General features: G+C 37.4%; 1 protein-coding gene and 1 pseudogene across 3 annotated transcripts in view; one reads left to right on the top strand and one right to left on the bottom strand.

Annotated features, from left to right (window-relative positions):
* ITGB3BP (integrin subunit beta 3 binding protein) overlaps window positions 1-14001 on the bottom strand; it is an 85346-nt gene that overhangs the window by 28021 nt on the left and 43324 nt on the right. For all 3 annotated transcript variants that reach the window (XM_059923968.1, XM_059923960.1, XM_059923975.1), the window contains exon 4: window positions 5593-5662. In XM_059923968.1, the coding sequence (XP_059779951.1) occupies window positions 5593-5662 (70 nt within the window). The remainder of the gene's footprint in view (window positions 1-5592; window positions 5663-14001) is intronic.
* Window positions 5768-8083, top strand: LOC132347113 (keratin, type II cytoskeletal 8-like; annotated as a pseudogene).

Here is a 14001-nt window from a genome sequence, read left to right on the forward strand (position 1 = left end):
TTGTTTTTAGCAGTGCAGGAATTCTGAAACTATTTTGTGTATATTGTAGGAATAAGCAAGTGTGCAAATGGACTGCTGCTAATAGGAGCCAGAGATCTACTGTTTGAAAAGGAGTGCAAATATGGAAAGGGGGAGGCAAGGAAAGACACTATATCACTATGAACTCATGAATTTCAAAAAGGCCAGCTAACAGAAAGAATGATAGGGTTAGAAAATCACTGTTATGCAACCGTCTTCGTAATATTAGCTCAGTAAATTGCCTTCCCCAATGTGGGTGGGCATCATTCAATGCACTGAGGGTCTGAATAGAAGAAAAAGCAGAGGAAGGGAGGATGGGTTCCCTGCCTGCCTGATTTAGCTGGGATATTGTTCTTCTGCCCTTGAACTGAGATTTACACCATTGGCTTCCCTGGTCATCAGGCCTTTAGTCTTGGACTGAAATTACTCCACTGGCTTTCCTGGATCTCCAGCTTGCTGATGGTACATGGTAGGACTTAGCCTCCATAATTGCATGAGTCAATTCCTCATAATAAGTCTATCTATATAGGTAATTGTATATATAATTCATTATTAATCTATTATTAATTAATAATTATTACATCAGTAATACATTTTTGTTGTCATTATTATATTACTATATGTATGTACATTTGCTATTGGTTCTGCTTCTCTGGAAAACCACAACCTAATACAATTGCCAAAACAAAACATAAAATGTTATAATCATTTAAAATTGATCTAAAAATACAAAATGTTTGGTTTTATTTCAGGTTTTAAAAAATCTAAGTCTTTAGAATGGTTTTACAGAATAATAGAACAAATCTAAACAAATGGAATAAATAAAGAGCTTATTACTAAAGCTAATAAAACAGCTCTATTGACTAGGTCTGAGTAATTTTATGATGGGTGGAAAAAAACAATCAGAAACACATAATTTTTATACATTGTAAGATATCTTGGCTTGTACTTAAATTCATTAATTCTAACACCAAGTCATGGAGTGATATACATAAATAACAGGGATCTTTAGAAACAAATATTGAGGGAAATTAAATAAATATTGGCAAATTCCTAAGTGACCCATAACAAAGGTTCTTGCTCCTCCCTTGCTACTTGAAAGCTCACTGCTATGGGAGCTACTATGTATATGTATAACTGAATCACTTTGTTGTATAACACAACATTGTTAATCAACTATACTCCAATATAAAACAAAAAGTTAAAAAAAAATGTCAAGCTGTAAGCAGATTGATGGGTTCAGAAGAAGAAAAAAGGAAAAACACTATGAAAAGTTAGGATAGCTTAAGTGGAGCTGATTCAGGGGAAAGCAACAGGTAAGTCTGGTTTGCTTACATGGTATCACTACTGTCCAAAAATATTTTCTCATTGCCTGTCTACTTTTACTTCTAAGTTTGTTATATTTCATACAACTGTATCAGAGATTAATTTGGTTTAACAGGTAATTGCTTTCAAATACAAGATTATATGTGACTCAAAAATTGTTACTTGCCACTTGCTTTCTATATATCCCTTTGTACAGTTTGAGTTTTTATTATGTACACCTATTGTCTCTTTTAAAATATATTAAATGAGTTAAACAAAAAAGTAATGCTTCTCATTTAATATCTAGTTGAGATTGGTTTCACCAAGGAAATTGGAACTTTGCTTAGAGGAAGGAGGAACGGTAATTAACAACAAAAATATCTGTGGGATAGGGCACATGAAAATATTTGGAACTGGGGGGAGTATGGCTAGGGAAAGCAGCTATAAAAACAGATAAAGGGGTACAGGTGATAGATGAAGCTGTCAAAGAAGGAGACCTCTTTGAGAAAACTCTTCCCTTTGTCCCTATTGTACTCTAAGTGGCACTCTCCATATGTTTTTATCTAGACTACTACTGATTAATACTATACTTCACCTACATTATGAAAAAAATAGACTTGTAGCCCTGACTTGAGGTTATAACCACAAATAATAACACAATTTGTATGGAAAATGCATTCTAGGGTTCACTCAAATGATTTAAAAAACACTCAGACCCAAGATTGAACCAGAAAGAAACAGAAAATATGAACAGACCAATCACAACTACTGAAATTGAAACAGTAATTTAAAAACTACCAAAAAACAGAAGTCCAGGATCAGATGGCTTCACAGGCAAATTCTACCAAACATCTGGACAACAGTTAAAACTGACCCTTTTGAAACCATTCAAAAAATTGTAGAAGAAGGAACACTTCTGAACTCATTCTATGAAGTCAACGTAACTCTGATACCAAAACCAGACAAACATATCACAAAAAAAGAATATTACATGCCAATACACACATGTAAAAATCTTCAACAAAATATGAGCAAACCAAATCCAACGATACATTAAAAGGATCATACATCATGATCAAGTGGAATTTATCCCAGGGATGCAAGGATTTTTCAATATCAGCAAATCAATCAACATGAAACACCACATTAACAAATGAATAATAAAAAGCATGTGATCATCTCAATAGATGCAGAAAAAGCTTCTGATAAAATTCAACATCCATTTATGATAAAAACTCTCCAGAAAGTGGGTGTAGAGGGAATATACCTCAACATAATACAGGCCACATATGACAAACCCACAGCTAATATCATACTCAACAGTGAAAAGCTGGAAGCATTTCCTCTAAGATCAGGAACAAGACAAGGATGCCCTCGCTTGCCACTTTTATTCAACATAGTTTTGGAAGTCCTAGCCACAGCAATCAAGAAGAAAAACAAATAAAAGTAATCCAAATTGGAAATGAAGTAAAAGAAGTAAAACTGTCACTGTTTGCAGATGACATGATACTAGACATACAGAATCCTAAAGATGCCACCATAAAACTACTAGAGCTCATCAATAAATTGGTAAAGTTGCAGGATACAAAATTAATATACAGAAATCTGTTGCATTTCTATACACTAACAACGAAAGAGAAATTAAACAATCCCATTTACCAGCATATCCAACAGAATAAAATACCTAGGAATAAACCTACAAAAGGAGGAAAAAGACCTGTACTCCAAAAACAATAAGACCCTGATGAAAGAAACTGAAGATGACACAAACAGAAACACATACCGTACACCTGGAATGGAAGACTCAATATTGCTAAAATGACCATACTACCCAAGGAAATCTACAGATTCAGTGCAATCCCTATCAAATTACCAATAGCATTTTTCACAGAACTAGAACAAGTAATTTAAAAATTTGTATGGAAACACAAAAGACCCTGAAGGCCAAAACAATCCTGAGAAAGAATGGAGCTGGAGGAATCAGGCTCCCTGACTTCAGGCTATACTGCAAAGCTACAGTCATCAAAACAGTACAGTACTGGCACAAAAACAGACACAGATCAATGGAACAGGAGAGACCAGAAATAAACCCACGCACTTATGATCAATTAATCTACAACAAAGGAGGCAAGAATATACAATGGAGAAAAGACAGTCTCTTCAATGGGTGGTGATGAGAAAACCGAACAACTACATGTAAAAAGATGAAACTAGGACATTCTCTAACACCATATACAAAAATAAAATGTATTAGAGATCTAAATGTAAGACTGGACACCATAAAACTCACAGAGAAAACACAGGCAGAACACTCTTTGACATAAATCGCAGCAATATCTTTTTCGAGCTGACTCATAGCGTAATGGAAATAAAAACTAAAATAAACAAATCGGACCTAATTAAACCTAAAAGCTTTTGCACAGCAAAGGAAACCATAAACAATACGAAAAGACAACCCACAGAATGGGAGAAAATATTTGCAAACAATGTAACCAACAAGGGATTAGTCTCCAAAATTTGCAAAGAGCTCATGTGGCTAAATAACCAAAAAACAAACAACCCAATCAAAAAATGGACAGAAGACCTAAATAGACATTTCTCCAAAGAAGACATACAGATGACGAAGAGGCACATGAAAAGATGCTCAACATCGCTAATTACTAGAGAAATGCACATCAAAACTACAATGAGAGATCACCTCACACCAGTCAGAATGGCCATCATCAGAAAGTCTACAAATAATAAATGCTGGAGAGGGTGTGGAGAAAAGGGAACCCTCCTACACTGTTGGTGGGAATGTAAAGTGGTACAGCTGCTATGGAGAACAGTATGGAGGTTCCTTAAAAAACTAAAAATAGAGCTACCATATGATCTAGCAATCCCACTCCTGGGCATATATACAGATAAAAACATGGTTTGAAAGGATACATGCACCCCAATGTTCATTGCAGTGCTATTTACAATAGCCAAGACATTGAAGCAACCTAAATGTCCATCGACAGATGAATGGATAAACAAGGTGTGTTGTATATACACAATGGGATATTACTCAGCCATTAAAAAGAATGAAATAATGCCATTTGCAGCAACATGAAAGGACCTAGAGATGATACTAAGTAAAGTAAGTCAGACAGAGAAATACAAATATCATATGATATCACTTATATGTGGAATCTAAAAAAACATGATACAAATGAACTTGCTTACAAAACAGAAACAGACTCACAGACATAGAAAACAAACTTATGGTTACCAAGGGAAAAGTTGGGGGAAGGGAGGGATAAATTAGCAGTTTGGGATTAACAGATTCACATTACTCAATATAAAATAGATAAACAACAAGGACCTACTGTATAGCACAGGGAACTATATTCAATATCTTGTAATAATCTATAGGTTGTAATAACATATATATATATATATACACACACATATATATATGTATATAAAACTAAATTGCTTTGCTGTACACCTGAAACTAACACAACGTTGTAAATCAACTATACTTCAATTTAAATAAATAACATTTTGAAACATAACCCATAACCCATTTCTAAGTTAGAGTAGATACATTAACTTACAACATGAGACCATAAGCTCCCAATGGGTAGATGTTTCATTTTCCTCATCTTTACCCATCCATCATATTGTATGGCACACAGAAGATACAGCTGGAAAGGTAAATGAGCTGAACATATGAAGTACTTTAAAACTTTAACCCCCTGTTCTGCTTATTTCAATTTTTCCAGCCTCAGTGGATAGATATAAATATTCTTCCCAGAATACATAGGCAGTAGCTTCCTACACATAATGACTTCATTCAAGGCACCCCTGACAGGCCAATATGAAAATGATTGATGGCCGATAAGCCTTCTAGGTTCCTCTAGATTCCTTACTCTGCTGGCTTCACTGTGTTCCTAGCTCTTGAACCAGCAATTATGTTCCAAGACAGTGTATTACTTGTCCATCCATGTAAATCCAAAGAGGGTGTTTCCCTCAGTTTTACCCTAAGCTAGTCTCTTATGCATAGGCTGGGGAAACTGGGCTAAATGGGTATTAAAATAAAGGTATCATATATCACCATCATATGAACATGGCAAAACACATCATAAATAAAGTATTTTACTTCTTTAAGAAAAAATACTTCTACTCAGGTATAAACTATTCATTTCTGCAAAGAAATGATTTATCTTAAATCATCACTTTAACAAATATGACCTTTTTCTTTTAAGACACACGAGTATATTATTTCAGCAACAACAAACTTACTCATCATTGTCTTGTGTAGTAGATTCCTTTCTTTCGGTTATACTGAGGTGATTCCAGTTTTTCCTCTTTCCTATATGTGTGCAATAAAAAGAACATAAAGTTAAGGCAAAAACTGTCAAATTTTAAATAGAATTTAAATCACCAACTTTCCAATAGAAAATAAAAGGGTAGACAAATGAAAGAAGAGTAGGTAAAGAAAAAGTATCCTGAAATTTGCTACAGGAAAATTTTTTCACTATTGTGGATAACCTTTCAATAGGTAGTGTTTTTTTTTAAATTTACCAGTCACCTAATTTTTTATTCATGATTACATTATATAGAAGAAATAATCTTTTGAATAAAATTTCCATTGGGGCTTGGTATATTAAAAAGAAAAACTAGATAAATCCACTTTGATAATATAATTAGTTTAAAATACATTAGTTTTTTATCAAATATTTTAATGAGGAGGGACCTTCAAGATGGTGGAGGAGTAAGACATGGAGATCATCTTCCTACCCACAAATATATCAGAAATACATCTACATGTGGAACAACTCCTACAGAACACCTACTGAATGCTGGCAGAAGACCTCAAGCTTCCCAAAAGGCAAGAAATTCCCCACGTACCTGGGTAGGGCAAAAGAAAAAAGAAAAAACAGAGACAAAACAATAGGGACGGGACCTGCACCTCTGGGAGGGAGCTGTGAAGGAGGAAAAGTTTCTACACACTAGGAAGCCCCTTCACTGGCGGAGACGGGGCGTAGCGGGGGTAAGCTTCGGAGCCACGGAGGAGAGCACAGCAACAGGGGTGCAGAGGGCAAAGCAGAGAGATTCCCGCACAGAGGATCAGTGCCGACCAGCACTCATCAGCCCGAGAGGCTTGTCTGCTCACCCGCCAGGGCGGGTGGGGGCTGGGAGCTGAGGCTTTGGCTTCGGAGGTCAGATCCCAGGGAGAGGACTGGGGTTGGCTATGTGAACACAGCCTGAAGGGGGCTAGTGCGCAACGGCTAGCCGGGAGGGAGTCCGGGAAAAAGTCTGGACCTGCCTGAGGCAAGAGACCATTGTTTTGGGGTGTGCGAGGAGAGGGGATTCAGAGCACAGCCTAAACGAGCTCCAGAGATGGGCGCGAGCCTCAGCTACCAGCTCCTCGGGCTTCTCCTGGGTGGGCAGCAGCAGCAACTTCCGGGGTGGCCTGGGCACCAGCATGAGTCTGGCTCGAGGTTATGGTGGGGCCCTGGGTTTGGGAGGCATCACAGCTGTCACAGTGAACCACAGCCTGCTGAGCCCCCTCAAGCTGGAGGTGGACCCCAACATCTAGGCCGTGCGCACCCAGGAGAAGGAGCAGATCAAGACCCTCAACAACAAATCTGCCTCCTTCGTCGACAAGGTGCGACACCTGGAGCAGCAGAATAAGATTTTGGAGACCAAATGGAACCTCCTGCAGCAGCAGAAGCCAGCCTGGAGCAACACAGACAACATGTTTGAAAGCTACATCAACAACCTCTGGCATCAGTTGGAAACCGTGGTCCAGGAGAAGCTGAAGCTGGAGGTGGAGCTTGGCAACATGCAGGGGCTGGTGGAGGACTTCAAGACCAAGTATGAGGAAGAGATCCAAAAGCGCAGACATGGAGAATGAATTTGTCATCATCAAGAAGGATGTGGATGAAGCTTACATGAACAAGGTAGAGCTGGAGTCCCACCTGGAAGGGCTGATTGAATAGATCAACTTCTACAGGCAACTGTATGAAGAAGAGATCTGTGAGATGCAGTCGCAGATTTCTGACACCTCCGTGGTCCTGTCCATGGACAACAGCCGCTCTCTGGACCTGGACGGCATCATCGCCGAGGTCAAGACCCAGTATGAGGAGATCACCAACCACAGCCGGGCCGAGGCTGAGACCATGTACCAGATCAAGTACAAGGAGCTGCAGACATTGGCTGGGAAGCACGGGGATGACCTCCATCACACGAAGACAGAGATTTCTGAGATGAACTGGAACATCAACTGACTCAGGCTGAGACTGAGGGCCTCAAAGGCCAGAGGGCTTCCCTGGAGGCCCCCATTGCTGATGCTGAGCAGCGTGGTGAGCCGGCCATCAAGGATGCTCAGGCCATGCTGGCTGAGCTGGAGGCTGCTCTGAGAACCGCCACGCAGGACATGGCACAGCAGCTGCGTGAGTACCAGGAGCTGATGAATGTCAAGCTGGTCCTGGACGTGAAGATTGCCACCTACCGCAAGCTGCTGGAGGGCAAGGAGAGCCGGCTGGAGTCTGGGATGCAGAACGTGAGTATCCACACCAAGACCACCAGCGGGTATTCAGGTGGGCTGACCTCAGCCTACGGGACCCCTGGCCTCAACTACGGCCTGAGCTCCTACCAGTCCAGCTTGGGCGCTGGAGGGGGCTCTAGCTCCTTCAGCCGTACCAGTTCCAAGGCTGTGGTTGTGAAGAAGATTGAGACCCATGATGGGAAGCTGGTATCTGAGTCCTCTGACGTCCTGACCAAGTGAAAGACTCCTGCGATCCCTCCCAGCCTCCCCACTCACTTGCTCCTGCAAGAAGGAGTTGTGCGGGGGAGTGTCGGAACCAGAGACCTGAGGCTCAGCCCCGTCCTTAGCCCACCCCGGGGGGAGTCAACTGCCTGGGGCTCCCTCTCTTGCTCACGCCCCCAACTAAAAGCCAATCCAAGTATCTTTTTCAGAGTAAAGCTTCAGCTGGCTCTGCCAACACACACACACACACACACACAAGAGTCATGTAGCACAATGTATATTGCAGCACTATTTACAATAGCCAGGACATGGAAGCAAGCTAAGTGTCCATCGACAGATGAATGGATAAAGAAGATGTGGCACATATACACAATGGAATATTACTCAGCCATAAAAAGAAACAAAATTGAGTTATTTGTAGTGAGGTGGATGGACCTAGAGTCTGTCATACAGTGAAGTAAGTCAGAAAGAGAAAAACAAATATCGTATGCTAATACATATATATGGAATCTAAAAAAAAAAAAAAAAAGGTTCTAACGAACCTAGGGGCAGGACAGGAATAAAGACACAGTTGTAGAGAATGGACTTGAGGACATGGGGAGGGGGAAGGATAAGCTGGGATGAAGTGAGAGAGTGGCATGGACATATATACACTACCAAATGTAAAATGGACAGCTAGTGGGAAGCAGCCGCAGAGCACAGGGAGATCAGCTCGGTGCTTCGTGACCACCTAGAGGGGTGGGATAGGGAGGGTGGGAGGGAGACGTAAGAGGGAAGGGATATAGGGATATATGTATACATATAGCTGATTCACTTTGTTATACAGCAGAAACTAACACAACAATGTAAAACAATTATATTCCAATAAAGGTGTTTAAAAAGAAAAAAGGGATTTCACGAGAGCAACCAACTGGTTCCTTAAAAATATATATATATATATTTTAATCAAAAATATATTAAAGTTTCCAGCTTGCATTATTTAACCCCTATTTTTTTTTGTCTCAGAGTTAACAACAAGGGATTGTTGATACTAATATCTAGAAAATAGTGAGTTCCTCAGGATATCACAGTAAAATAAATACGATTTTAGGGGTAAAAGTACCTGACTGTTTAAATGCATATTGATTTAGTAAATTCTTGGAAAGATCTTTAGTGCCTATGAAAATATTTCAAATACTGTATGGTATCACTTATAAGTCGAATCTAAAAAAAATAATACAAATGAATGTATATGCAAAACAGAAACAGACGCACAGATACAGAAAACAAACTTGTGGGTATCAAAGGGGAAAGGGAAAAAGGGAGGGACAAATTAGGGTATAGGATTAACAGATACAATTATATATAAGATAGACAAGCAATGAGGATATACTATATAGCACAGGGAATTATACCCATTATCTTTTAATAAACTATAATGGAATATAATCTGAAAAAATACTGAATCACTATGCTGTGCACTTGAAACTAACACAGTATTGTAAATCAACTATACTTCAGGTTAAAAATGCATATTGATTTAGTAAATTCTTGTTAAGATCTTCGGTGCCTACTAAAATATTTCATTCATTAAGGTATTTATTTTAGATATTAATAAAAGAAATAAATTCTATCCATTTAAAATACTATGTAGTTATCTAATGCCATCGCTTAGCTAAACTTTAACAAGTTGACAGAAGCACAAATGGAAATACAAATGTAATTAAGTTATAATCCCTCAAATGTATGCTGGGTTGACATGTAAATGCGATTTTATAGTAGAACATGATGTTTGCACTTATTAGTAGTCAAGTGGACAACTGTTTTATGAGCTAACCATTTATAGATTTTTGTTCTACAGTACTTTATAGTGCTATGTGCACAATATATGTTAAACATATTCGATGAATGAGTATTTGAGGACACATTAGCATAGTTAAAGAATATCAGTGTTTTACATATACTGGCCTTTGATAAAAGTTTATTGAAACAAGCAAATGAATTAATAATCCAAACTCTTTACTACTAGTGAAAAACAGGAGAAACCACTTTTTATAACGTATAAACATTGACGCCCTCCTCGCACTACACATTTTAACGTAGTTCCATTTGGTCAACAACTGGCACAGGAACTATTATTTACTCAATATTCTTGTTATTTTTCTAAAAAATTGTTTGATACAATGTACCATGAAAAACTAGCTCATACTCTCCAAAAGAAATGTAATGTGAGCCACTTATGTAATTTAAAATCTTCTACTAGCAAAATTTTTAAAAAAAGGAAAAACAGTGAAATAAATTTGAATATTTGATTTAACCCAATATACCCAAAATATTCTAACTTTAACACATAATCAGTATAAATTATTAATGAGGTAATTCATATTCTTTTTTTCACATCAAGTTTTTAATATCTGGTGTGTATTTTACACTTATAGCACATTTCAATTCATCTGAGTCACATTCCAAATGCTCAACATGTACATGTATTGGACAGTATAGTTCTAGATAATACTGCAGGAGGATCCAATACTTCCAGATGAAACCAAATACACAGATAACATGAAGGCAATTTCTTTAAAATTTAAATGTAATTTATTAACACATTAAGAAACATTGATATATTGTCTGGAGCAGACTATCCAATGCTGGTTTCCATTTCTTCCTTCATTTAATTTTTATTCCATTACTCTTATTTGCACCTATTACTAGAGGAAAAGATTATTTATAGTATTATTTTCTATTCTCTGGCATTTACAATTTCATTGAGGGAGTTGGTTCAGAAACTGATTAACGATAATTTCCCTCATTGTTACTTTGGACATTATGCTTTCTCTCAAAAAAATTATGTCATAACTAAATTGTTATCTCAAAATAGTCTTTAATACCAAAAAGAGAAAAACTTGTGGTTTAGAAATTTTGCTAAAGTACTAGTCACCTCTCTTGTTTATTAACTTTTCATTATTTGATTTGTTGGTATCCTTAAATTCCAAACAGAATAAATAAATATGGTTAAGAGTTTATTTAATAAAAGATGAAAGGGAAAAAGAGTAATAATATTTTATTTATGATTTTAGAAAACTTTCAGGAAATAAGTCTATTAAAATCTGTCTCTCTGGGCTTCTCTGGTGGTGCAGTGGTTAAGAATCCACCTGCCAATGCAAGGGACACGGGTTTGAGCCCTGGTCCAGGAAGATCCCACATGCTGTGGAGCAACTAAGCCCGTGTGCCACAACTACTGAGCCTGTGCTCTAGAGCCTGGGAGCCACAACTACTGAGCTCTCATGCCACAACTACTGAAGCCTGCACACTGAAACTGCTGAAGCCCATGCGCCTAGAGCCTGTGCTCTGCAACAGGAGAAGCCACTGCAATGAGAAGCCCGTGCACCACAACGAAGAGTAGCCCCCGCTCGCTGCAACTAGAGAAAGCCTGCACGCAGCAATGAAGACCCAACACAGCCAAAAAAAAAAAAAAAAAATCTGTCTCTTAAAAAATATATTTCTTAGAAAAAAACACTAATGAAAGCCACAGTGCACATTAAAACTTTATTTCATAAAATCTTTGCCTAAAGGTTAATACTAATTTCCTGAATTTTGTATTATGCTATCTGCATTCAATAAAGCTCCACAATATTAAAATTACTTTGTTCCTTTAACTTGTAATTATTTTTCACATTTTAGCACGAGCAGTCAGTAACGCTAGGTGAGAAATAGCAAAAGAATGCTTTATTTGAATTTTCACCAGGTGTTTAAGGCCTTTCTAAACATTTTGATTATAGTAAGAGGATTAGTCAGATATCACATCCTATAAAACATAATCAATAGCATTAATCTCAATCTTCTCATGGAAGGACTTATGTTTTTAATATTCTTTCCATTTGTTAAAGAGGAGGAGTTTTAATGTCTCAAAGAATAACATTTGGATCAGTTATCAAAGACTTGTTGAGTAGACTCTAATATATCACCAAGAGTTTTCCAGTTACTTAATAATCACTTTCCTTATTTCATTCCATTTTAGTAGCAATTAACATAGCTAAAGGACTGTGGATTCTACATAGTCTTTTTCTTGCTAGGTTATGTATGATTAATAATTGTGTACTTGACTCCCTTTAAATGCAGTTTCACAAAACACTGGTGATAAATGTACCATCACTGAATCTGGACTAATTTCAAAATTGTATTTGGACTTTCTGGTAAGGCTCCCAGAAGCCCTTTCTCTAACTAATGAAGATAGCTTTCAATAGACTATAACATTTAGAAGTATAATCAGTGATGATGACGATAACGGCTAACACTTGTAAAGTGCCTTTAGGGCCAGGCACTGTTTTAAATGTTATATATATTAACTAGTTAATCTGCACAGCTCTGAGATAGTCACTCTTATTCCCATCTTACAGATGAGGAAACAAAGGCACAGAATAGTCATAAAATTTATCTAAAGCCCCAATGCTAGTAAGTGGCAGAGTCAGGATCTAAATCCAGCCATTTGGCTGCAAAAACTGTGCTATTAACCTTGATGCTATGATTGCTTATTAATAAATTAATCTAAAGTTCAAACAGATTGAGACCAGTATCATGCTGCTTCTAGATACATATACTTTACAGTTGGCACACATCTGAGGCATCATTTGGTCCCAAACCAAAAAAGAGTTGAGGAAAACCTTGACCCAGAGGTTCAAATTACTTATCTAAGTTGTCACATACTAGTTAATTTTTTTCTAAAAGAGTTATTGCCAGATCAAGTTGGAGCCTGTAGGCTAAGAGGTGAATGAGATGCTGTTATTCTTTTAATTAACCATTTCTATGTAATAATTTCTGTTTATATTTTTTACTATTTCCTTCTACTTTTTAGGGTTTGTCCTACTGTTCTTTTTCTATCTTTCTTAGTTGAATGCTCAGCTCATTAGTTTTCAGTCATTCTTTCTTTTACAATATATGCATTTATAAATATAAGTTTTCCACTAAGAACTCATTTACTTATTTATTTATTGTCTGTGCCACGTGGCATTTGGGATCCTAGTTGCCCAACCAGGCATTGAACCTGCACCCCCTGCAAAGGAAACACAAAGCCCTAACCACTGGACTGCCAGAGAAGTCCCCAAGAACTCTTCTAGTATCATGCAGCGTTTACGTATAAATTTTTTCCTCTAAGTGCCGACATGTTTTCATTATCACTCAATTCTAAATATTTTATACTTTCCAACAAAAAAGAAACCCAACTGGCCAAAACGATCTTGAGAAAGAACAAAGGTAGAGTTTTGTGTTCTCTGATTTCAAACTATACTATTGTACAAAGCTACAGTAATCAAAACAGTATGGTACTGGCACCAAAACAGACACATAGATCAAAGGAACAGAAGAGAGAGGCCAGAAGTGAACCCAACCCACACTTATATGGGAAATTAATCTACAACAAAGAATATACAATGGGGAAAAGACAGTCTCTTCAATAAATGATGCTGGGAAAACTGGACAGCTACATGCAAAATCAGACTGGACTACAGTCTCACACCATGCACAAAAATAAACTCAAAATGGATTAAAGACTTAAATGTAAGACCTGAAACCATAAAACTTCTAGAAGAAATCATAGGCAGTAAGCTCTTTGACATCGGTCTCAGTAATATTTTTTTTGATATTATCTCCTCAGGCAAGGGAAACAAAAGCAAAAATAAATAAACGGGACTACATCAAACCAAAAAAGTTTTGCATAGCGAAGCGAACTATCAACAAAACAAAAAGGCCACCTACTGAATGGGAGAAGATATTTACAAATGATATGTCTGGTAAGGAGTTAATATCCAAAATATACAAAGAACTTATACAACTCAACATCAAAAAACCAAACAACCTGATTAAAAAATGGGCAGAGTATCTCAACAGACATTTTTCTAAAGAAGACATACAGATGGCCAGCAGGCACATGAAAAGATGCTCAACATGACTAATCATCAGGG

Source organism: Balaenoptera ricei, chromosome 1 (assembly GCF_028023285.1).
Source record: "Balaenoptera ricei isolate mBalRic1 chromosome 1, mBalRic1.hap2, whole genome shotgun sequence".
Lineage (NCBI taxonomy): Eukaryota > Metazoa > Chordata > Mammalia > Artiodactyla > Balaenopteridae > Balaenoptera > Balaenoptera ricei.